At 50.9% G+C, this 24,990-nt stretch overlaps 1 protein-coding gene across 7 annotated transcripts in view; it reads left to right on the forward strand.

The window, feature by feature from the left end:
• The window catches only part of LOC109524740 (protein TANC2-like), a 26,417-nt gene extending 1,508 nt beyond the window's left edge, over nt 1-24,909 (forward strand). The window contains exons 2-29 of one of the 7 annotated variants that reach the window (XM_019884808.1): nt 7,726-7,804; nt 8,543-8,649; nt 13,236-13,375; nt 13,477-13,636; nt 13,725-14,042; nt 15,594-15,719; nt 15,800-16,066; nt 16,776-16,903; nt 17,101-17,332; nt 17,400-17,572; nt 17,657-17,737; nt 17,869-18,069; nt 18,177-18,311; nt 18,449-18,645; nt 18,714-18,822; nt 19,135-19,257; nt 19,553-19,690; nt 19,803-19,901; nt 20,181-20,372; nt 20,666-20,759; nt 20,881-21,014; nt 21,091-21,214; nt 21,437-21,612; nt 21,713-21,845; nt 22,041-22,132; nt 22,206-22,340; nt 22,439-22,539; nt 22,689-24,909. In XM_019884808.1, coding sequence (XP_019740367.1) covers nt 7,746-7,804; nt 8,543-8,649; nt 13,236-13,375; nt 13,477-13,636; nt 13,725-14,042; nt 15,594-15,719; nt 15,800-16,066; nt 16,776-16,903; nt 17,101-17,332; nt 17,400-17,572; nt 17,657-17,737; nt 17,869-18,069; nt 18,177-18,311; nt 18,449-18,645; nt 18,714-18,822; nt 19,135-19,257; nt 19,553-19,690; nt 19,803-19,901; nt 20,181-20,372; nt 20,666-20,759; nt 20,881-21,014; nt 21,091-21,214; nt 21,437-21,612; nt 21,713-21,845; nt 22,041-22,132; nt 22,206-22,340; nt 22,439-22,539; nt 22,689-24,303 — 5,589 coding nt within the window. In that variant the 5' untranslated portion in view covers nt 7,726-7,745 and the 3' untranslated portion in view covers nt 24,304-24,909. Of the gene's footprint in view, nt 1-7,725; nt 7,805-8,542; nt 8,650-9,860; nt 10,927-13,232; nt 13,376-13,476; nt 13,637-13,724; nt 14,043-14,474; nt 14,920-15,593; nt 15,720-15,799; nt 16,067-16,775; nt 16,904-17,100; nt 17,333-17,399; nt 17,573-17,656; nt 17,738-17,868; nt 18,070-18,176; nt 18,312-18,448; nt 18,646-18,713; nt 18,823-19,134; nt 19,258-19,552; nt 19,691-19,802; nt 19,902-20,180; nt 20,373-20,665; nt 20,760-20,880; nt 21,015-21,090; nt 21,215-21,436; nt 21,613-21,712; nt 21,846-22,040; nt 22,133-22,205; nt 22,341-22,438; nt 22,540-22,688 lie in introns of those variants that run through there. The other 6 variants (XM_019884807.1, XM_019884806.1, XM_019884804.1 and 3 more) reach the window with 6 other exon arrangements.
• Nucleotides 24,910-24,990: the final 81 nt, after the last annotated feature.

Consider the following 24,990-nt stretch of genomic DNA (forward strand, 5'->3'; position numbering starts at 1 on the left):
TGTGTATATGTGGCGTGCGTGTGTGCGTGTGTGTGTGTGTGTGTGTGTGTGTGTGTGTGTGTGTGTGTGTGTGTGTGTGTGTGTGTGAGAGAGAGAGAGCGCGCGTGTTGTATTGCCTCACATCCTTTTCCAATATAGCATAGCAGTGCCATAAAATGAACACTGCCGCTTTGGATATGCTTTGTTGTCATTCGTAATTGTTGCAATGATGTCGTACTGTTGTTTATATTCGATTTCACAGAAAAGGAAAATACACGAATACATTACCCGCTGTTTTAAGGCTGAATAACTTTGGTGTTTTAATATCTATGTCAGTTAACGTGACACAGTTTCTCACTTGTGAATGTCAACCGGCATATAGACACAGACGTTAAAATTGACAACAATAGTCATTTCTAATGTTATTATCGTGAACTGGTTGCTAATTCTGTTTGTGAGAGAGAAAGAGAGAGCACAGGAGCAATGTAACTCTTCCCATCGGAGATAGATGGTGGCAGGCACTTGTTTTGAGAGGAGACAAATCCTTTGTGAAGAAATGACGGGATTATATCGGACACATGACAACATAACTCACCCCCTTCCTTCATCTTGACCACAAGGATGCCTCTGTATGTTTGGGAATGTTCTCTATCTCGCTGTCTCTCCATCAACAGTTTTGTATTCCATCGTTTTTCGATCTCACTCTCCAAACCCACACCATCCACCCATCCTGACATCACCAACTGTCAATTCAAGCAAACACATAAATGTTGGTCAAAAATACCTGGACCTCCCCCCCCCCCCCATCTTTAGAACATAGTCTTTTCAAGAGTCAAAAAGAATCAAAACAAAATAACCATTTCTTTGACGTTGGCTGAAATGAGGTCGAGAGAAGTTTTTACAAAATGTCGAGGTTTGCGCGGTTGAACGCGGAGGCAAAAGGTGGCCCCGAGTGCAGGGAAGCATGAAGGCAAGACTGGTGAGCAGGAGTCATTTTAAAAAGTGTTTTGTTTTTTTTCAAAAGAACCAAAAATGAACTAAAAACTATAAAAGCATGGTTCGAAGTAGCAAAGTAACACAGGGAATAAACTGCCTTGAAGGAAAAAAAGACTAACTCGACTCGTCTGATTCTACACATGACAGCAAAAATGAACATATAAAAGACTTAAAAGGGGAAGTCAAGTAAAACGGTTCTTTACAAAACGTTCTATGCACCTCCACTAGTTGAAACATGGCGTTCCGAGTAGTATTCCCACTGCTATGGGGATAACTGCCCGATCCTTGATCGCAATGATGGAGGCGAGACGCAGCAAGCGCATGAGTTGTGATTTCCCGGAGACAAAATGGAACGTATCTTTGCGACGTTGCAAAGGTGCGCGCACGTGTGCTATCTACCCTAAGCTCTTCGGCCACAATCTGGACGAGGAGATGTTGTTCTTTGACGTATTTTGTCCCGTCCTTCCCACCGCTGACTTCTGTTCCTCGACAGTGGCGGCGCAGATGGATGTAATCCCTCAATAATCTGACCAACCTTGTCATCTGTAGTCTGGGTTTAATGGGACTCTGATTAAAATCCCTCCCACTGTGGCAGTCAGTAGTTAATTAGATTAGACTAGCGTAGGCTAATTAAAGTGACAAGGCGCAAAATTCTTGAAGACTTTTGTCATTTCAGGAGGATTTGATTTCGATTTGTTCCGTATGGGCATTTCAGTGGTTGGTTTTGTGTTTGTATTTGCCGTCGTAGGCGTGCACCTTGATAGCAAAACACGGCGTTGCAAGCAAGGTCCGCTCATGAGCTGGAACCAGGATGGAGTAGCAAATGGGCTGCGCGTGATTTAGTGCTCAGGTGCGGGTTTCCAGACGGCAACGGAGGGAGAGTCGAGTGCAGGTTGCTTGACTGTCGTCCTTGATGATCTTTCCAGCTTTCCATTTTGTGGAGGCGAAGGTCCCACGACACGCTAATGTGTGCGCGCTGTGCATTTTGAAGACGCCCTTCCACATGTTTACAGCCCTCAACTGTCCAGTTGTCAGGAGCTTGCCACTGTGGCAGAATCATAAACGCATCTGCGGATATCTCATATAAACCTTTCCCACCCAACAACGGGGTCACCCGCGTCTCCCCCGAGGATAAAGCACATCCGAAAATGGATGCATGGATGCTGTTGGATTCAATTTCACACTTTTCATCTTTCACCCTTTTCAATGACAGGCCGTGCATTTGCTACCTGCGCCTTAAACCACCGCTTAAAACCAACACTGTCGTCTTGCAATCAGATTATTATTAGCGATTGACATTTTTTTTTCCAGGGCCGACAACAATATTTGGAGCCAATATTCATGATCTGTAAAAGGGAAAACGTAGCCAACGTTTCCGAGTGCGCCGGAAAACAATTCATCCGGTTGCACTCGCGCGAGCGCAGGTTTTTATGCTCCTCCTGGTACTTGGGGGGTGGGGGGGAATACAGCAAAGGCGGCCCCCGACTCTTGTGTCCGTCTGTTAGATCGCGCACAGACGGCGGATAAGCCCGTCTGTGCTTAAATCCTTTCATTGACATTGTTGTTTCAAAATTCGAACCAAAAGTTCAGGGAGTTCCCACGCTCATCAGCATGTCTTAAAATGATCAATGAGAACTTCAACAAGTGAATCGCTGCCTGTAGTTTTCTATAGGACAGCAAATGACGTTTTCCAAAGTTTCAAACTAACGGAACTTTCTTTTATTTTGAAACCAAAACACACGGGACAGAGAATCAGCGTCAGCAGCATCGCTTCTAAAGCCACCTGAAAATTGAAATGGATTGTTGAATGAATTGCAAATATTCACGACATTCACAACATTGTTGTACGACGCCTCGTTAGTTAAAATGAGCTCAAAGTCCATTTAACAAGACGGAGACGCCTTCGGAGAGGTGGGTTCCTCTCTGAATGCGACCCGGTTCGGTTGCTCGATGAAGAAATCTTCATGGCAGTGCCATGACTTGACTTGAGATAGGTTTGATTCTGTCGACTTGATTTTTCCGTTTTGTTGTGGCTGTTGCTCATCACGGCGTGCGTGCGGGTCGCTGGCGGGAGGCCGCTTGCTTGAAAAGTGGATCCTCGGTCAAAGAAGTTTGTGCACCGCTCTTCTCAACGAACCCGCCGGAGCCTTCCGCGTTATTGTCCCGAGGCCTCGAGTCTCTTGATGGACACCGCGATTGTCTTTCAGCGCAACGGATTTATGATGAGATGTTTCTAATAGATTGTCAAAACTCATTCCCACGCCGTCGAGCAAGAAATCGGACCAGTCGTAATTGTATGGACGCTTGATGAACAGGTGGAGCAGATTTCGCCGGTCCAGCCTGATTTGAGCGTTTCTGCAAGGACTTAAAGCTCATTGGTCGGTCAGTTTTGCAGTCACTGTGATAGGTGCAACCCAACCTTGCTAAACTTGCCCCCTCTGCTGCCGCCCGGTCTCTCGGCTTTTCCATTGTGTGGCTTTTCCTCTCGGGATTGCTTGAATGTGGCGGGAAACCCCTTGAGGACAGTTCCTCCCGCTGGTGGTGGTGTTTTTTTTTACATTTCAGCAGTAGCTGTGAGAGATGCGGTGCTCCAAATCAGCGCATTTGCTCGGTGCGCAAATGAAAAAACTCCTCCAACGTGGTTTGCTCTGTTTTGCTTTCCACAAATCACTGACAAGTGGACTGCGTGCATCAAGTTCCGACGTAACGTGCTCACGTGATTGTTTTGATGGACTTGCTATGTCTTTTTTTTGCCCAAACACTACTCCCATTGTATAGTTGAAATGCTAAATCCAGTTGAACTGGTGTTTATTTGCATAGAATTACATTGGCAGCTTATGTCAGATGGGAGCGTTGAGTCATTGTTCGGCGGTAATCGGGTCATCCATCTGTGCCGTCCAAGGAAAAGGGGCCCTTTTTAAAAAAAAAAATACATTAATGGAGACAATGCAAGACTGTCTGCCGAGCTCGTATTTCCAGAGGGTACGACACATTTGGAGTTGAACAAAAATTTGACTTCCGAGGAACGTCGTACCGTTGTAAGGCTGTCTGCCGAGCTCGTATTTCCAGAGGGTAGGACACATTTGGAGTTGGAACAAAAATTTGACTTCCGAGGAACGTCGTACCGTCGTAGCAGCACGAGACTTTCAAATTTCAGGGGTGGTAATTGGGAGGAAAAATCCGATTGTCGGTTCATGACACGCTTGTTTGGTTGAATTTGGGGAGGTTGTCTTAGAGTCAGATACCAACACAAATTGAAACAGATATTCAATTGGGGTTCATTTGCCTTCATTTTAGCCGAGGCCTAACATATGAGACAAAAACATTTTTGAAAATCTGCAATTGGTTATGGCAATACAGATGAATTGACTTCTTCTATCAGAAAAACACATGGCAAGAGGACCTTGAAATTGCAGATTAAATCCCAATTGCAATATTGAGGGGGGAGGGGGGCTATCTGATTATTTTTCAAAATCCTTCCGCCTTAATTATCTTTGATCAGTTTACCTTGTAAAAAAAATTCTTCAGCTCAACTGAACTGTTATTTTTCTCAGCAGTCATTTTCAGATGTATGTTCATGAGGGTTAGGGATGATGCCCCACAAAAAAAAAAAAAAAAAAAGTCAGGGTGGTGTCAAGTCCAACGTATTGATTTACGGTGAGGATCGGTGAGACGTGAACAGAGGATCTGACTTTCACCGTTTCAGTCACTTTGGCGTGATTGGAGCCGGCATCGCAAAGGCACCGCCCATCTGTTCGATATCCTCCGTGAACCGGGAAGTAGTAGCCCGCTAGCAAGTCAACAGAAGGACTAACCAACATCAGTTTGGCATCACAGCCGTTTATAGTGGTATGACTTCAATAACAACATCCGATACGGTTGATCCATAAAGGCAATGACAGAAGTGATTCTTCGCACATTTAGCCATTCCTCCTCTTTGCGGAAAAAAATATTTTCTTTTGCATTTGTGACAAACTTAAAGCTGAAAAAAATACCAATGACATGGATTCAAGTCTTGCTTTTTTTTTTGCATCATCATCATTAGCATCATTAGCATATAGAGCCAAAACAGTGGGTGGGGGAGTCAGCCAAACCTCCCCGGGCCCACCCTTTCTATTGCTAACAAGGATATGGGAGGTCACCGAGAGCAGTAACTGACGACAGATGGTGAGTGTGGCCGCCCACGCGCGTGTGCGTGAGTGCGTGCGTGCTTGCGTGCGTGGGGTTCACGTGAATGAACTCAACGCCGTGCCAGCGCCGACTCATGTTTGCTGACCGCAGACTGCCATCAGTGACTCAGGGAGAAGGCAAGAAATGGCTTTCTGTATTTCCCGCATCTCTCGTTCACTCCCAGAGCACCAAGAGGACTTGACCGCAGGGGCGCAGATGCTCGCTTTTGATCAGGAACAGCCTCGTCTCTCGTGTGCCTTTGGCCGCTGGCTCAAAACTTCCTCCCCGGAGCAATGCGCATGTACCTTGAAGAAAAGCTCCGGCCCCTCACCTGTGCCGAAACCAAGGCTATCATAGTTATCGAAAATAAGTTAATGAGATGACAACACCTAAAAGCGAAAAAAAAAAAAAAAATAACCTAACTCACTAAAAAAACGTTTTTGTGAACGACATAAAAACAAAAATGCGAAGCCCCAAAGGTACCGTGGAAGTCCCATTGGGCCCCATTCAATTGGGCTATTCTTCGACCGGGCTGCGTCGTTTGGCCGCAGTGCGCGTCGAAAGCATTTTCTTTCCTCTGCTGGCATCTGAACATCCTTACTGCCGTTCTGCTCTCCGTCGTTTAGGATTTGCTGTGCGGGTGGATGCGGCTGTGCTTTTCAGACTCTTTCCGTGCCCGCTTGTCTGTCATTGAGGATTAGCACACTGACACACATTACACTCACGCAGCGATACGCGAGCCACTGCGTGTTGTCGCTCCCAAGTAAGATGACAAGTCGTCACTGCAATTTGGATTTTGCGGGGCGGCTCTTCGACGAGGATTAGTTCTATTCCTAGACTATAGCCATGCAGACAGCGAAAGGTCTTTTGGAGCATTTGGTTTTGTTTTTTTACAGCTAGCAATTATTATTGTTCTTCTCGCATGCTTTTGGGTATTACTGAGCCGAGAACTCTTCAAGAACATGAATCCTTCCTTCATTGAGCAATGATAGCTGGCATGGTTGAAATGATGGCGACGGGGTGACGTACGGACCACGACAGACCGGTGGCCCAGTTGCCGGCAAGTGACCGATGACCGACTTGGAAGCAGTTTTTTTTTTCTTATTACAATTGCAAAACTTTGAAAGTATTGTGACCCAAGCTATTTAAGGGAGAAACATAAACGGTTTCACCCGCCTTCCTTGTCAGCTTTGCCATCGATCCTCAATCTTTGCGGAATTTCATCCTATTTGTACACCCTAGCGCGCTCCCACGTGATGATCAACAATTGGCAAGGGGGAAACAAAAGAGCAACCGCAACAGCGAAAAAAACTGTCAGATTGCAAACAAATGAAGAGATTAGAACAGATTGCACAATAGCAAGATAATGAGACTGATTTGTTCTTTCATGCAAAGTACCAATTATGCCAACAGATTCAACTACAAGTCCAGATGGGACTGTGACAGCTTTGGCATTTGCAGTTCAGGGCCGTATGTTCATGAAATGCTGAAACAAAACAAAACAAAGCAAAAAAAGAAAAGAAAAAAGGCCAAATCTTGGGGGCTCATAAAGCGCTCCAAAAGAACGTTGGCGATACAGCAGATTTTTCAACTGTGTGAATGAATAACCAGATGGGTCGAGAAAACAAATCCCAAGCAACTGTTGAGCTGGGAAGGACCCCCCTAAAACCCTGTTGACCCGACTCCATCAAGCCAACAGCACGTTGACAGGACCTCGAAGAATTTGAATGATCTCAGCGCATGAACAAAGTCAATCCATCTTTTCAAGTGGACTTTCATGGGCCATATAACAGTCGGAAACGTTTCATTGGGAATAAAGACGTTTGGGGGCTAAAGAATAGGGACCCCCCCCCCCTTTTTTTTTTTTTTTTTTTTGCGTTTGCATCATTACGCATCGTAAAATGTAGCTCAGCAACGAATGGAAAACAGGCGGATTTTCTGTGGCGCTTTGAAGATTTGTAGCAGTCGTGATATGATATGATGACTGTTTTGTTTTGTTTTGTTTCGGGTGGGGTGTCAAGGTAAAGAGCTGATTGTCACATTTCAGAATCTGTAGTGGATGGTGACGGGTACATGATACCTCAAGGAGTGTATCGTCACGTGACACAAACTCTATTGAGGCTGTGTTGATCAGTCCATAGTGCCCTCTGCTGTACATCTCAAGTCATTGCGGGCCACCAAAAATGTCAAAAAAAAGGAAAAACTTGCAGGCTCCGCACCCCAAAATAGACTGTGAAATTATATTTCAACTGTATTCAATTGCTAGTTGTTTTTGTTTTTTTTTGTACTGAAAATATGATTTCATCTCTGTCTAATTTCATGTGCACCATTGGTCAGTTGTTGAAACAACACACTTCCTGTATTGGTCACATGATTTGATTTGATTTGACTTGTTCAAGCGATCGCCGCAACAATGAGGGATTTCACACTTGCGCTCTCGGCGCACCAGCGTTGCGGGTCTCCCTCTTGTTCTTTTGAACACATCGCAGATGTCTATGGAGATGCACCGTGTGATTCCGATGTATTTGCTCTTTGACGTCACGCGTGAACTTTTCTTCACATTTGATCATCTTTTGACAGGAAGTCCATCGTGAGCAATCATGTTCCGAAACAGCCTGAAGATGTTGCTGGGAAGCAAAAGCCGCAGGAACAATGGCGGTCAGTGTCACCATGTGTCATTACCCATCTTGTGAAACAGCTCTCGTATTTGCGGCCCTTTGTACGCAATTGCAGTTATGCTCGAAGGCCACATTGCTGTCTGTCAACCCTTTTTTTTTTCCCCCCCACGCAATGAACCCGAGTGGCTGTAGATAAGTGACATCGTAAGCCTAATCAATCAGTGAAAAGAGATTATCGTTGTTAAAGTTGGGGGGGTGGGGGGGTGGAGACCAGTATCTTTCATGTACTGTTGTGGAATGCTGTTTGGAGTTTCAAACCTGTCCTTTCAAGAAGAGGTGTCAAAACCCCGCATGGCTGGTCTGACCGTCCAGGACCATCCATCATTTTGCGTCGCCCGCGAACACCTGCCACATCTTTTCCTCGGCTCGTGTAGGCGAAAAAAATGCCAGCAGCAATGCAATCATATCATATGGCAGAGCAATTATAGAGCTTCCCAAATACGGTGGACTGGATCATGAAAAGTGAAATGGACGGATGGATTTTTGTGTGTGTGTGTTTGCTCTGCAAATCAAGACAAAGCAATCATATTGTATTTGAGATTTTTTTATGACTGCCTAATCGTTCATACAGTTGCATTTGTCTGTCTCTTTCATTTCCTAAGAAGAAGAGAGCCGATGAATTGCACTTTCCTTGAAAAGATGAAATTGAAGATGCCGCTGTATTTCTTGGACCTGTCAGGCCGTGGCGTACGGTGTTTGAATCTTCATTTTCTCTCGACAGGTGGCGGTGTTGAGTCTACAAGCTCAGAGATGAAACCCAGCGAAGGATTTACTCGTTCCCTTCCCTCCTCTCCTCTGAACCTTCGTCAGGCCAAAAGAACGGCCGGTAAGTCTTGGTCTCTGTCTCGAGCACGGTCGGGTAGCCAAAAACCACGACGCCTTCACGACACGAGGCAGGGGCCGTCCCCCACGCCATTCCTTTTCGATCTTGCCCATCGTGTTCGTGGCCACGGGGGCGCCGTAGCCAAACAAGAGTGAAGCGCGGCCACCTTTGGATGAGCTCGAACTTTCCAGAGCGCCTTCGCCTTCCTGTCGGCGTCACGTGCCGCAGCTGTGCGCCTGTCATATGGTGTCCGGTGAAAGGAGCCGGTTTGAACTGTGAGCGCCCATTCTCCTTAGCGAGAGATAAAACACAGCCGCTGGTCATCCTCCTGGCGCTTCTGCTCCCCCTCCCCTCCTCAGTAGGGTTGATTTGACACAACCTCCGCTAAACATGCGCAGTCTCAGGCTTTGTCAAAACGGGAACCTCAGAAAAGCACTTCTCTTGAGCGTCCGGTCTTCATGCCGCTCATCTTTACCCGCTCGACTCACCAACCCTTTCAACTAGCGACAGCTGACTACCGATTGACTTGCAGTGTGAAAGTGAAAATGATTTTTGGGGTTGAAATGCCTGAAAAGTCTACCCCGAACGCACTCGAGCGCTTTGTATTGCTGCCAGTTCCCTGGTTGGCGAATCGGTGAACCGTAGAAGCTGCTGTCGACTTGCATTCTTTGACAGAGAGTCAGCCAATCCCAAAGCTGAAAGAAAAGCATGCGCGAAATAGGGAGAAAATCCAGCAATCCCGCGTTTGCGGAGTGGATGAGAATCAACTCCGATGAGCCCTTCCCCAAAAAGGACAAAAAGACAAGTTTGATGCGGCGTCATGATATGGTTCCACGCTAAAGCTGCCGCCGCCGCGACCCGACACCGGATAAGCGGGAGAAAACCGTAGGCTATGCTATTTTACGTGTCGTTATTTCAAACTCGTACAAAACATAGTTCACAAGTACTGTACACCCATCAAACAAATGTGCCGAGTCGTTTTCCCGGACAATGCCAATAAACGGTGCCTTTATCTTTTCAGGGCACGATCGGTTTTTGTAGCGGTGCAAGGCGTCGAAAAGTTTTTGTGGAGCAAAGTGGATTTGTGGTCAGAAGTCCTCGATGTCTTTGTGAAGTCCCATTTTTCAGCCCTTTTTTTTTTCCTCTGGAGCAAAATTGCTCTGTGCGTGGAGCTACTCCATGCTCTCCCTCCCTCTTTCTCCTTCATGTGCGTGTTTTGGTTGGAGGAGGGGAGTTGTGATTTGCGCTGCAGTCAGACGAGAGAGATCGTCTTTCAGACCAGATATGGAGGCTCTGCTGTGGAGCCCTTGAAAGACTTGAAAGACGTGACTTGTTTACTCGCAGAAGAGGAACTTTATCGGAACTTAAAGCTGACGTTTGTTTGTTTTCTTTTGGACTACGTATTTGGCAGATTCTCCCCCCCCCCTCACCGTGAATGAAAATGCTTTGCACTTTTTGACTCAAAGGAGCGGCGGACACCCCCCCATCCCACCCCACCCGGTCTGTTCCGTTGTGAGTTGCGCTCAGCGTTGAAAGCTCTCTCTTTTTTAGTGCGCGGACATTGGACGATCTGACCATCAACGTGTCGTACTCTCCGGCTTACGCCACAGTTTTTCTTGTGCCGCTGCGGAGTTCAAGCGAGAGTATCTTGAGTGCTTTTCTATTCCCGAAGAGAGAGAGCGAGAGAGAGAGAGAGCTTCTCTTATCTTTTTCTTCCCACCATCCGTCTCCCCTTTCTCCTTTTGTCTTCTCCGGAGAAGGTGGAGCTCGGAAACACGGCAGTGATGGTTCGCTTGCGCTGACCGGCAATTGTCAAACGATCCCCGTGGCAGAGGCAACAAACGGCAACGCGTTGAAGGACCTTTTTGTCCTTCGTCATCACACAAACGGAAGGCCGTTTTTTTTTTTCCTCTGGGGGCGACGGCAGCCCTTTGATGTCTTGACGCCGCCCTCCGCATGGAAACAGTCGGAAGCGATTCCAACCTGGCCGCTCGCTAGTTATGGACGGCACGGCGGCTATTTTGAAAGCGTGCGCCCGCTCCAGGGCGGCGTGGTGCCGGCGCGAGCGGGCCTCCGCGCGTCTCCCGCGGAGGTTTGCGGGCAGCTGCCATTGCGGGGCGGTTGGCACCTTGGGCCACGCCTCCTCCCTTCTGCGAAGCGTTCTCTTTTATGTTTGCTGCTGTCTGACTCATGAGGAAAACTCGGATCTGTGTCGGGATTGGGTCGATCATCCCATCGATGGAGGAAGGAGGAACAGGAGAGGCAGAAGGTCCGAGGAAGGTGAGAGTCGAGTCCAATTGGTGTCCAAAAATACCTCGCGCAGGGGTGGCCAAACTTTTTCAGTGGGGGGCCGCCGATAGAGAAAAGGAAGAAGGGGTGAAAGGCTCGTTTTCAACTTTTTTTTTTCTTTCAACTATCCTTGACCCTAAAATTGAATTCTCTTCTTCACCGCAGTTGTTTTGAAGATGCGTTGTGTTACTCGTTTCCTTAAAAAAGGTTCATTTGTATCTTTGAATATAGGGAAACGTTCTCCAGTATATACGTTAGTCCCACGCTATAACACGGTTCATCTTTCGTGGCTTCGCTCTTTTACAGATTTTGGGGAGGAGGGGGGGGGGCAATTTTTTTCTTCACAGTGCATTGTGTTCTGCATCCTGATTGGCTAAGGCACTGTAGACGAGTGTCAACAGTCTCCACGCCTCATCGCTGTCCGACTTGTCAATTCTTCTCCATGACCAAACATTGTCATGGTCAGCGGGCCGCAAATGGCCCCTCTGGGGCGTCGTTTGGACACCCCCCGGCCTAATGCTTCAAAAAACATGAAGTTGCATTCCTAACAATGTTTCTCTATTTCGGAGGTGATTTTTATATACATACGGTAACTCAAATCAGACCTATTTGGTGGCGCAGTTTCTGTTCACGTCGCATCGGGTTCAAGAGTGTGACCGGCCTATTTTCTGTGTGAATCCATTCATGACTCTCGTTGAATCCAAAGTCATCTCACACAAATCTTATTTCGGTGACGTGCGTGTTTTGGGGACGTGGGAGAAAAAGCTGGAAGCACAGTAATTGCTTACAAAATGCATTTTGCCTGATTTCACAAAGCCCTCCCCCCCAAAAAAAAAAACAAGCCCCCCCCCACCCCCCAGGAACCTCTCATGTTGAAAAAGGTGCACATTCTTTCTCCAACTCTGATGTTGTTTTTGATTCCAGCTTAACTTCGATGAAGTGGTTTTGGCTTCTGCTTGTTTGGATTTCGTCACTTCCATTTTTAGACCGGCTTTACGTATCCCAGCTTTGGAGAAGCGCGGGCGGGACAAGAAGTTTTGATACGGCAAGTCAAATCTTAGGACTCTTGGTCTGACCCCCAGTGACGCGTCATTCCTCCTCTCTTCTGCCATTTTCATCACCCAAGTTCCAAAAACAACAAGATGCAAAACGGCCTTTCGAAAAGGACCGTCATACTAAAAAGCTGTAAAAAGGGCAAGTGGAGTGAAAATGGAAAAGAATGGAAGCGAGCTGAGGAAAGGAAAGGGGAAAGGAATATTTGTCGGGACGAAACGGAAAGACGTTTTATTTTTGCTTCGCAGCTTACACACTCTGTCATTGACTGACCACACATGACTGTGCGGTGGCACGCACAATGCCTTTCTATTATTTCGTTCACCAGTCATCAATTTATAGCTGTAATTACATACTGTCAATTTTTTGTATGCTGTGTTTTCCTCACAGACGTACGCACGCAGGAATGTGGTGGCGGTGGCGGTGCGTGCGTGTGGGTGGCTGTGTTACGGGAACATAACGGTGAAGGCTTATCAAGCGGCATAAATGTTGACCTTCCATGTGAAATCTACCAGCGGGGGATCGCGCGCACACAGAAAAGCCATCGCTGACGCGCATTTGAACATGCAACAGTCCTCCCGGGGAGTTAGTCTAAAATGAATTGCATCCTACTTTCTGGACCTGAAGCCGACACTCTTGGATTTGGGTCTTTAACCAGACAGCGATTTGAAATTGGACCAATTGGCAAATACAAAGGCTACCGTGCAATAGTCATTGTAACAGGCACAGTCTGCATAGTACTGCTATGACAACTCGATATATTTCCTACCAAAAGTGGGCGTGGACACCACTAACTTGCTTGCCAATTTCTTTCCGATGCAGTTTAATTGGTGTCATGTTCACAGTCCCTCTAATTTTCTGTTCATGCGGTTGGAAAGTGGTCACATTTCAGTGAAAGCAGATGCATGATTCGAGGTGCAGGAGAGAAATTCCTGACCCGAAAGAGCCAAAATAGGCCGACAAATCTGGAGCTAAATGTGTCCATGCGAATGCTTGTAAGAAAAAAAATGGATCTCGTACGGACCGGAGTGGCTCTCCCAAGTTGAAGTGAAAGCAGCCCAAGGCTTCGGGTACTCGTCGGCTTGCCCGTACTAACAGAAATTTGTATCATGCGGAACAACTTTCTGAAGTCGTGTTCCTTTAAATGTGCTCATCCGAGAAACTAAAGAGCAAGATCAGTGATCGACACAGGACGCGTGTAAAAACTTGTTGTTTGCATCCGCTTTCTTCTCCCTCGGGATCTGCAGGTGAAGAGGAGGATTTCGGACCCCCTCCCTCCGTAGACGAGGCGGCCGACGCGCTGATGACCAGACTGGGCTTTTTATTGGGAGAAAAGATCCTTCATGAAGAACCTGGCTCACCTCACCACGCCCAAGCGGATGGACAGGTCATCCCCGTCACATGACATCATTCAATTCTCAAGAACAGCAGAAATGATGAGAAAATGATGCCACAATGTCGTGTCTTAATCTGCTTTCTCCCCCACAGAGGATCTCGCCTTCCTCCAGTTTGGACAGCAGCAGCAACTCTCCCACATCCACACTACAGCCCCCCGCTGGTGTGGAGGGGAACAACAACAAACCATCCGTCCACGCCTCTGTCACCTCTCCCACGTCGACTCTGGAGAGCAGAGATAGTGGGATCATAGGTATGGGTGAGACAAGACGCTAACCGTTAATTGTAGTTTGAAATGTGAACCGTGAACTGATGAATCACAGACTCGAAACATCTTTCAGCTACGTTGACCAGCTATTCGGCCGACTCGGCGGCAGAGCGCGAGGACAATGCCAAGCACCCCGGCGACGGTTACCAAGGAAGCAGCCTCCAACGATGGAGGCCGGAGGGGCGGCCAGTGGTGGCGTCGACTTCCTCTTCCTGTATGATAGCGACAGGAAGCTCCGACGATGACTTTGTCTACAGGGCGGAGGACGGCGTGGCTTCTACATACAGCCTGAACAAACTCCACCCAGAATGGGGGCAAGACTCAAAGCACTTGTCTGGATCCACCCACTCCATCCCGCTCTACCTGATGCCTCGCCCCAACTCGGTTGCTGGTAAGATCAATGGCCTGTGCATATGTGTGTGTGTGTGTGTGTGTGTGTGTGTGTGTGTGTGTGTGTGTGTGTGTGTGTGTGTGTGTGTGTGTGTGTGTGTGTGTGTGTGTGTCAGGGCCCTTATGTAGTTTTCCTGTGAGCAAGACAGTCTATCTTTCCTCCAGTTTTGTGAACCCATGACACGGGAAAGTTGTAGAGCTGCCACAAATTAAGTCTCTCTCTCTCTCTCTCTCTCTCTCTCTCTAATATGTATGTATGTCAAATCCTTTGCAACGCTATTGATGCAGAGGTACTTGGAGACAAAGGTGAAATCTTTTTTCATCCTTGATTTCCTGTGCCATCTCAACGTTTGTTTTTCAACCAGAGATGAGAACTCAGGCATCATGACGCCACACGAACGTAAGCCCGTGTCAGAGTCAATCAATTTGGAAATCGACAGAACGGCAGGAGTTTTACCTCAAGCATTTGAAAAAATCAGAATGCAACCAAATCTGGAATTCTGTGCTTTTTATTGGATCTCCATTGTTGCTTTGCAAAAAGCAACAATGAACAAGCTCATACTTGCATTTGCCATCCCAATATTGAATCTGTCTATGATCTTTCCGACCACCCACACGCTGTGGAGCTGCCGGTACGGGGTGACCAGTTGAAAAGCAGAAACACGCAAGGGTTTTATCTCATCCTCCCTTCCCTTTTCTCCATGGTCACTGACTCATGAGCGCTTGAGAAGAGCACTTGGGAAAGGAAGGAAGTCACATGTATGACGTCTCATAACACACACGCACACACGCACACAGGCACAGGATATGAAGCAGAGTTAGCGCGAACATTCTCTGCGGCGTTGGTTGTGACCGGATTGAGTGCTTTCACACATTTGGTGAGTTTTGCTCTTCTCGTAAATAACACGACGGAGTCTTTCCAGCATTTTGTCAAGCAAATGACATTTTCTTTGAAGTCACTTTTGAGCGAAAAATCATACGTGTGCTTTGGCTTGCGCTTGGGGAAAAGAACACCCCAAAAAGTTTGCAGTGGTGTTGATCTGCTGTTGCACTGCCCCCGTACACGTTCTTGATGGTGTACGTGGAGAGGGCTGCGAAAAAGTATTTGCTCCCTTCCTGATTTCTGTGTTCTTTGCATACTTCTCACACACTTGGCCACTGGAATGCAGCGAAGAAGCAAGCCGATGAACCTGTGTCTTAGTCACTGTTTAAAAATTGTTTTTTTACCTTTGACCGTCACATTTGTGGGAAGGGATGATACAACTCGAGAAGCTGCCGAATTAATACAAACTTATGGATCATGGATATAAAAGCTCCTGTCCAGTCAACATTTTATGCAAGGCTTCTCTTTATTCAACAAATGTGAGTCCTCACATACGATAGAGCGAGACACGGTCGTTACTTGTACCGCGGAGGCTGCGCATATCAAACCTCCATGCTTTTCCTCGCCTATGTGACAAGTCTTACCGCTGACATGCTGCTAATGTTAGCGCGGCTTCGAGGGGGCTGCGTCTACTCTAATTCTGTCAAACTTAAGTTTGTCTTTGTTCAGCCACTAGTTGCGCTCAACTTGAAGATCTGGCCTACCTTGATGAACAGCAAAGGTGCACTCCTTCCAGGGCGTCCCTCAGAATGCCCCGATCGAATTCTGGAAGTCGAAGTCAACAGGAAAAGCGGGGTGAAGACATCCGACACACCGGGGCAATTTTACAAGTCGCGCCGCAAGCGTCCACAATGCTCTTATTTCCCTCTCCGCAGTTCAGTTGAGTCCCTACCTGAGCCTGAAGCCCCTCCGTTTCGAGATTCCCGGCCTGTTGTCCGACTGGAGCTTTACCGGAAGGGAGTGGCTCTTCCAGGAAGTCGACAACCGTCTCTCCAGCGACGACCCGCTCGTCAATCGAGGGGTGGTGATCGTCGGAAGCATGGGTTTCGGCAAGACGGCCGTCATCGCCCGGCTGGCGGCGCTGAGTTGTCACGGCGACCGGATGTGGCCGACATCCTCTGCTCTCCAGACGCCGCCCAAATGTAAGCGGGGGCCGAGAACTGAAAAAGAAACCAGAGTACGCCGTGACATTGAAATCCAGCGCAAGGTCCAAAAATCAAACCCACCTCTTCTCTAGGGCGTGAGTTTGGCCGTGTTGGTCGCGTCCGTCCAATTCAATCGCCGCCGGCCATTCGTGATTGAGCCATTGTCGGCCACCGCAGATTGGACGCTTAAAAAGTGAGGCGCGTGCACAGTCAGGAAGGGACGATGCAGGTCTTCCGACACGGACGCACGCGTTACGATTAGGGATGTCGTCACGTGACTTGCGACTTGCAAAGAGAACCCTCGGGGAGCTGAGAAAGCCAGATCGGCAGCATCGGCGTGGTCGAACTGCGGCTCGCAATCGTAGTCATCCTAACGTGCAAAATAGAATATGTGCTGGGATACCGGAAACTTTTGGGGTCGGAGGGAGTAGAAAATGTCTGCTGTCGACATCTTAGACGAACAGCCAATTGTAGCCAAAAGACCCCCCGATGCAATGCTTTGTTCCGCCCGCAAAGACGACCTCCTATTCCAGACAGCTGAGTCATCATGCAGAACCAACAACTCGACGCGCTGCCAAACCCATCGCCAGAAGGGGCCCGCGATCTCCTGGAAAATAAAACACCAACGCCGTCACGATAGAGTGATTGGTTGCAGAGATGCTTTTGCGCGCGCGTCCAACATGAAGTCAGCCTACTTCTCTTTCAGACGCAGAATCGGTCCCCCACGATTCGCTGGGACGAGGAGGGGCAGATGAAGGAGGAGGCGGGAGCTGTCCAGGGACTCCAGAGATCAAGAGGAGACAGCAGGAGGCCATGCTGAGGCTTGCGGGACAGGTAGCCCCCCCCGCCCCTCTCCGCTCCAGAGAATCGACATCGACCGTATCGTCCGTCCATCCGTTATCTTAGCCGCTTTTATCCTCACGGGGGGGTCGCGGGCGTGCCGGAGCCTGTCCCCGGCCGTCTTCGAGCGAGCACGTACTTTCCACAGATGGTTCAATCGTGGCAAACGGTCTCCCCGCCTGCCGTTGCAGGTGGTTTCTTATCATTTCTGTCAGGCTGACAACTGCCACACGTGTTTGGTACCGGAGTTCGTCCACAACACGGCGGCGCTGTTGACCGAAGCCCCGCGCCTGTCGGCGTACCGAGAGCTGCTGAATGGATCGCCGCAACTTCAGAGCTCGCTCAGCCTGCGATCCTGCATCCGAGACCCCGCCTCGGCCCTCCAGAAAGGAATTCTAGAACCGCTGGATGCTCTTTACAAGGGTAAAATAGTTGTGTTGACTTTGACAAATACGGCCAACGACTGTGTGATTGTGTTGTTTTTCCCCAGAGAGGAGGTTGCACGTGGAGGGGGCGGGGATCATTCTACTGATTGATGGGCTCAATGAGGCAGAGTTCCATCGGCCGGACTACGGCGACACACTCGCCTCCTTCTTGTCCCGGAACATCCACAGATTCCCTTCATGGTTGAAGATCATCGCCACTGTCAGGACCAGTCAGCAGGTGGCTTCCTTCATCTCGCCACACGGATGGAAATGACACTCATCCAATTGCTCACAAGAACTCTGTGTTCTGATCCTCAAACAGGACATCGCTCGGTCTTTGCCTTTTCACCGCATCTCTTTAGACAGGATGGAAGAAAACACGGCCATAGATCAAGACCTGCAGGTAACGTGCAGAATCATTCCTGTCGACAGCCAATCCCCCCCGTGAAGCGATGGTTGTTTGGATTGGAGTCGTTGTGGTCTCGATCTTCTTTCCTCCTGCCCTGTGCTGTCTAAGCAACGGTCTTCTCTTAGGCTTACCTGTTGCAACGCATCCATAGCAGCCCGGAGATTCAGAGCAACGTGGCACTCAGCAACGGTCGCCTCGACAACACGGCCCTAACCAAGCTAATTAGCCACCTGAAGGCCCTAAGCAAAGGCTCCTACCTCTACCTGAAACTGACCCTGGACTTGATTGAGGGAGGATACCTTGTCCTGAAAAGTTCCAGCTTCAAGGTACGCAAGCGGGAGGAAGCCGCGGCCCAGAAAGCCTTCTTTCGTTGCGCTACGCATCATCGGATGTGGCGTTTTGGCAACCGCCGCGCGTTTCTTTGCTTGTTCAGGTGGTTCCGGTCAGCCTCGCGGAGGTCTACCTGCTGCAACTCAACATGCGGTTTCCCACACAGTCGTCTTTCCTTAGAGTGATCCCGCTGCTCAATGTAACCGTGGCAACGCTGCACCCGTTGACGGACCGACAGGTAGCCGGCATCTCATTTCGCATCTGCATTCTACTGCAATACAAACATTTGTTCAGACATAGGCCAAGGCTGGCGGAGGGGATGGGAAATCGTATTTGGATGTTGGACGTGGAAAAGAGTTTGACCTTCCCATTCAGCTTTTTGAGGTGATCAATGCCGGCGCTCTGACCGGCGGGGCGATGCAGTGGGCCGAGTTCACGCAGCGTCTGGAGCAGCTGTCGCCGTTCCTGCTGCGGCGGGCCGATGGCGGCGGGATGCTCAACCACACCTCGTTCCGAGAATGGCTGGTGTGGCGGGATGAAGGGCAGGACCACAGGTTCCTCTGTGACCCCAGGTACTTGGGACCGGACCGCCCGAAACAAGACGGAAGGCTAAATACGCCGTCGATTGTTCTCCCCGCAGGAGCGGTCACACGCTGCTGGCTTTCTGGCTGTGCAGACAGGGAGGGAAGCTGAGCCGACAGCAGACCCTTGAGCTGGGACATCACATCTTAAAGGCTCACATCTACAAAGTAACCCCCTCTAGTCCCGAAGTTGCTCGCCGCGTGTGTTATTCGTGATCCCGTGCCCCGTTTAGGAAACCTCTTCAAGTGATATGGCAGATGTCAACAAAGATTTTGCATGAAATCTGCGGTTCCTATACTGTATATTTTGGAAACTCACGGTGACATTCTGTTCTCACTGCCTTGAAAAACGAACAAGTTTCGCCAATGTTCCGGTTCTACATACGTCATCTTCAAATTGACCCTGCGTAAGAAATGTCGCTGTGATCCATCGTTGCGTCTTAAATATTGTGACCTGTGGCACGTTTGCTCCTCTTTCAGGGCTTGAGCAAGAAGCTTGGCATTTCCTCCTCCATTCTGCAGGGCCTGTGGATGTCTTACAGCACAGAGAGCTTGAATCATGCTCTCTCATCCTTGCGAAACCTTTATACCCCCAACATCAAGGTAACCTGTTAGACATACTCTCTTGCCGGGGGGCACCCGATCGGCCTTTTTGGACCAAAGATCCACTTTTCAAGCATCCAACATCCTGCGAGCCGCCCCGTGGCTGCACACGGGCGCACACGCATGCACACGCGCATGAACGAAACAGAAAAAGAGAGTCGGTGAAACTGAAACTGATGGGATGCTTAGGGTGCTCACGATCTACCCCCCCGCTCCCCAAAATTAGGAGCTGTCTTTTGTGTAGCCAGTGTACCTCAAAACAGGCAGACGGTCATTGAGCTCCCTTCCTATGCAGGTGAGCAGATTACTGATTCTAAGTGGGGCGGATGTGGATTATCGGAGCGGTGTCCTCAATAACGCCCCCCTGCTATGTGTCCACGCTCATTTGGGCCATGGTGATGCCGTAGCCCTTTTACTTGACCATGGAGCTCAGGTATACACACACAAAAAAAAAAACAACAACAACCACAACAAAAGACAAATTGCAAATACGGATTCGAATTTGACTGGTATTCGAAACCAAAATCTTGTCACAATTTGTACAGGTGGATATTCAGTCACAAGATGGGTTGACTGCACTCGGGTTCGCCGCTTCTGCTGGACATCTGGACGTTATCACCTTGCTTTGTCAGCATAATGCCAAGGTAAAGCCCGCCGTACCGTTGCTCAACATCTCAACTGGCGGAATCGCAGGTGAAGACTTGAGCATGATGAGGACAGAGCTATCGTGCCAGTGCGTGTGAATACTATCGTTGTTCTTTTGAACTGTCAAAAAATAGTCACTTTGAAATCTGCCAAATGATATCCTGTAATATAACGCGGGTGGGGGGGGTCGACTGTCCCGATGAACCGGCTTGCTGTCGAAACGCTGGCCCATAATGTCGGGCTGACAAAAACCCCGCTGTGTGTCCGTGTACGCTCAGGTCGGTCACGTCGACAGCTCGGGTCGCTGCGTCGCTGTGCACGCAGCTCAGCGGGGCCACCTGCGCGTGCTGCGTTTCCTTCTGAAGCACGCCGACTGGAGCTGCGGCGCCTGCTGCGGCCCGAGGGGGCTGAGCAGGAGCCGGGCCTTGCAGCAAGCGCTGACCGCAGCGGCCGGCATGGGTCACGCCGAGGTACGCCCCTTCACGGGTGGATGCGTTTTCCGTACCGCGCCACCGTTGGTCGGCAACGGAGGAGCGCGTGTCGGGCGCTTCTCAAACTTTTCACCTCAAGGTCCGCATCTTGGGCTCTGTTGTAAAACAGCGTCGTCGGCTGAATAGTGATGTTTTTTGTTTTCGAACCGTCAAAATTGCCCCGTTGCATGAGCGTGTCTTGCTCAGAGCGAGACCTAGACGGTAATTACGGGTATACTGTGAAGAATATGTTTCGTCGAATCAACGCCACCATGGGTGTATTTTGTTTGTAGATTGTGTCTTATCTGCTGGAGCCTCCAGAGGGAGATCACAAAGAGGAGGAGAGACCCGGGATCAACACAGCCGACAGCCTGTGGGGAGAGACAGGTACAATCCCATCCGGCACGGAGTGACGCTTGCCACTCACTCTTGCCAGACCGCTCATCTGATTGGACGCTGACAAAGGAATTGGAACCTCTTCTCCTTTTTCTTCTTGTTGTTTGCGTAGCTCTGACGGCAGCGGCGGGAGGTGGCAGGTTGTCGGTCTGCAAGCTGTTGTTGGCTCGAGGCGCCGCTCTGGAGCGAGGCAGCGGGCCGAGTGTCTTACCGCTGTTCTGTGCGGTCAGGCGGGGCCATTGGCAGGTCGGAGCAGCGCAACGATCACGTGGGACGTTATTCCCGTTTCCTTCCTCCTAATCTGTACCCCGGCCCGTGTCAGGTGGCGGAGCTGTTATTGAATCACGGGGCGCAGGTCAACGCGGCGGACCGGCAGGGCCGCACGGCTTTGATGACGGCGGCCTCAGAAGGTCACGTGACCACCGCCAAATTGCTGCTGGATCACGGTAAAGAAAAACGCTCAATAAAACCGCGCCGAACCGTCGGGTACGCGACCTAGTTGTAATATGCATCTTGAAAGCACGAACGGGCACAGTCGCACTTGGGCGTTTGATCGGTCGCGTCGCGTCGGTCGAGCTTGGCGTTGGCCCGCACGCGGCCGCACCGCTCCCGTCGCTTCGGATTCGTTTCCACTGGAATCTGTGACGCGCGCGCTTTGCTGCTTTCAGGTGCGTCTCTGGATCAGGCTGACAGGGAAGGCTTAACGGCGCTGAGCTGGGCGTGTCTGAAAGGCCAGCTGCCGTTGGTGCGAGAGCTGGTGGCCAGAGGCGCCGCCACGACGCATAGCGACCGCAGCGGTCGCACGCCTTTGGATCTGGCCGCATTTGGCGGCGATCCCGAAGTGGTCGGTGAAATAGACGCCGTCTTTCGACGTACGCGCGGGCACAAGTGTACCAAACGGCGCGGCGTCTTCAAGTTTGCCTCCGCCTTGTGCCGCCCGTCAGGTGAAGCATCTGGTGGATCACGGCGCGTCGGTGGAACACGTCGATTCCAGCGGGATGCGACCGCTGGACCGAGCCGTCGGCTGCAGGAACACTTCGGCGGTCATCGCCCTGCTCAAAAAAGGAGCCGAAATAGGCAAGAGCCGTACTTTGTAGTTGGCTGTGTTCTTCCACCGCTGCGATATGCTCGCCGCCTTTCCGATGCGTGCGTAGAACGAGCAGCGATTCGAGGTTTCATCAAGTCACTCTTCCCTTCAATTTTTGTCATCTAGCCGAAACACGCCGGAGTAAAGTGTCCGTGATTCGAATTGCCGTTTGTGTGTGTGTGTAGGACCGGCAACCTGGGCCATGGCTACATCCAAACCAGACATTTTAATGGTGCTCATCAGTAAATTAGTCCAAGAGGGGGACAAACTGTACAAGGTAAGATGTCGACTTGATTGATTCTTGGGGGGGGGTGAACAAACAACCAAACAAACATTTATTGTGTGTGTAGCAAGGCAAAGTGAGAGAAGCAGCACATTCCTATCAGTCTGCACTCCAGAAGTTTCCGGCGGACGAGCCGAAGACGTTCAGACAGCTGAGAGTGTGCGTGCTCCTCAACCTGTCACGTTGTCGCCGCAAGATGAACGTGAGTCGTTCCTCTCCGCCGCAAACACGCACGGGCGCATTTTTGCGACGCCTCCTCGTCTTGGAGTTTGAGCTCAAACGAGAACTTGGGCCCCGCAGGATTTCGGCCTCGCAGAGGACTTTGCCACCAGGGCTTTGGAGCTCAAAGCCAAATCTTATGAGGCCTTCTACGCCAGAGCCCGTGCCAAGCGCAGTCGCCGGTAAGGCAACCGGAACACCAACAATAGCAATTCGGCTCTGGTGGAAAATGGTGGCCCCCTTCAGCATCGACGCTGCCCCTCCTCGATTCACGGTTACGTCTCACGAGCGAGACTTTTTGATCCCTTCTTCATCATTTCCCCCAACGCAGAGAGTTTGGCGCAGCCCTGGAAGACCTGCTGGAAGCCAGCCGCCTGTCTCCTTCCAACCGAGAGATTCAACGGCTCCTGTCTCGGGTCAAGGAGGAGTGTCGACAGCACGCGCCGCAAGCGGACTCTTGCGCTCCCGCCACGCCGAGCGTCTGTCAAGGAAACTTGTCCGACGACAACGCACGGTCCGGAGCTTCGGATTACCTGCAGGTTCACGCCAACGAGGCCTTTGCCAGAGATGACGAGAACGACGAGGGTAGAAATCGGCGCGACGGAGATGCCGCCGCTCGCAATGTCTACGGCCGTCCGGGGGCGCCGTTGCCTCCTTCCCTCCCCCCGAGTCAGCACGCGCACGGCCCCGAGACGAGCCCCGCCCATTCGCCCTCTTCGTCTCCCTACCGCTGCTTGAGCCCCGCCACCTCGCCGCGGCAGAACCCGCAGCCCGGCAGCCCCGCGCCGGAGCGCAAGTTGTTAGCCGCGTACCACGCCGACCCGCGCCGGGCAATGGAGCGGCACGACCAGCAGTCCAGATCTCTTCACAAGCAAAACCACTGGCCGCAACCGGCCAAAGTCCAGCTTGTGAGAACGGCTCAGCCCAGTTCGGCGGTTCAGTCGAGCGCGCTTTTGGGTCGTTCCGCCTACTCACAGTTTGCCCACCTGCCGCAAGAACTCGCCGAACTCGGAGAGGGTATCTGCCCAAACCCCTTTGATATGAAAGCCAGCCAGCAGGTGCTCGCGGGGGTGGGGGGCGGAGCTCCGTGTCTTCAAGAGAGCGCGGATGCAGACCCGCTTTACCCGCCGAAACCTATGATGAGTCGCTTTGGCCAGTCCCGCCAGTACAGCCGCAACCAATCCAAAGCCGCCTATTACCCCATGGAAGTGACGGAAATGGCCAAAGCGCCGGCCGATGATCAGCGGTACCTTCACCAGGCGGCCCTACGACACCCGACCTCCCCCGCCCTTCCCCACAGACCCGTCGTCTTCTCCCAGAGCCCCGGCGTCTGCTTCTCCGCGAGCAGCGGCAGCCTCGTCGGCGGGCAGCAGGCCAACCGGGGCCCAGGTTTCAGGACGCCGGCCCCCACGCAGCTAGCGGACTTGGCTCCGCGCGCTTTTAAAGGAGAGCCCGCGGGCCCCCTGGATGATCTGGCGCCCAACTCCCCGCCCCGGGCGGAGTGCGTGGTCGGAGGCGGCACGTATCCCGGAGAGGCCGGCCGCTCGTCGTCGAGGAACGCGGCGCCCTACGCGGGTCTCGGCGACAATTCCGGAAGAGTGCAGCCGCGAGCCCCGCCCGCTTCCCCATCTGGCCTCAGCCCCTCCCGATCGTGGGCCGTGTCCTCGGTGGACACCGTCGTCACGTCGCCGGACAAACAAGGCGACGAGCTGGGCCGATCGCAGCCGGCCTTCTTCATCGCCCATCACAACCGCAGCAACAACAACGGCCACTGTGACACGCGGCTGCCCTACTATCACGTGTCGCCGGGCAAGGATCCTCACGTTGGCGGCCAGAAGCCGACTTACGTCGAGGCGAAGCTCACGCGGACGCTGCCGCTCAATAGAAAGACGTGTCCCGCCTCTCCCGTCAAAGCCAAAAGACCCTTTGTGGAGTCGAATGTCTAGAGACGGCGAGCAGCGAGGCTCGAGGAAGGCCGTGACGACAACCGATAACCGTTGAATGGCATCCGGGGCGCTCTGTCGCCGATGCGCTTCGAGAGCCGCCCGTTGCCAAAAGCCGTCTTGATAGTTCCTCACGGAAAGTCGTCCCTCAACGGCGAGGTCGCGGGCTTGTCGCCCGAGCACGAGGAGCAGCAGGACCGTCCCAGGTGGACTCGTATCTCCGGACTCGGTGGCAACTCGACGCCTTCACCGAAGCGCTGCCGTGGTTTGACAAACCTGTTGCAAAATATCACATTTCGTTTTGAAGACATTAGGAGACTCATTGTTGATGCCACTGAGCCTGCGCGGGGTCACGGGCCCGACTTCTTTCCGTTCCTTGCTTTGAAGTTTGGTGCTTTTTGTGATGACGAATGTTAGCCCATTTCTTTTTGTGTGTTTCTGACAAACGAGACTTCTGACCTCTCCATCTCTCTGCTGCGATGGTTCTCGACGCCGCGACGCGTTCAGCCATCGGCAGCCGTGATTTGGACAACTTGGAATTTGAATAACGTAGGACCTTGATTGGATGTATGAAAAGCTGTCATTAAACGTCACCGCCAACTCGCCGAAGCGTGTTGCTCTGGGATGCGTGTGCGACTCTTGACTGGCGGTTGTGCAAGTGAAGGTGAACGAATGCTTCTCAATACTTTT

This window comes from Hippocampus comes, unplaced genomic scaffold (assembly GCF_001891065.2).
Source record: "Hippocampus comes isolate QL1 unplaced genomic scaffold, H_comes_QL1_v1.1 scaffold46, whole genome shotgun sequence".
NCBI classification, from domain to species: Eukaryota; Metazoa; Chordata; class Actinopteri; order Syngnathiformes; family Syngnathidae; genus Hippocampus; species Hippocampus comes.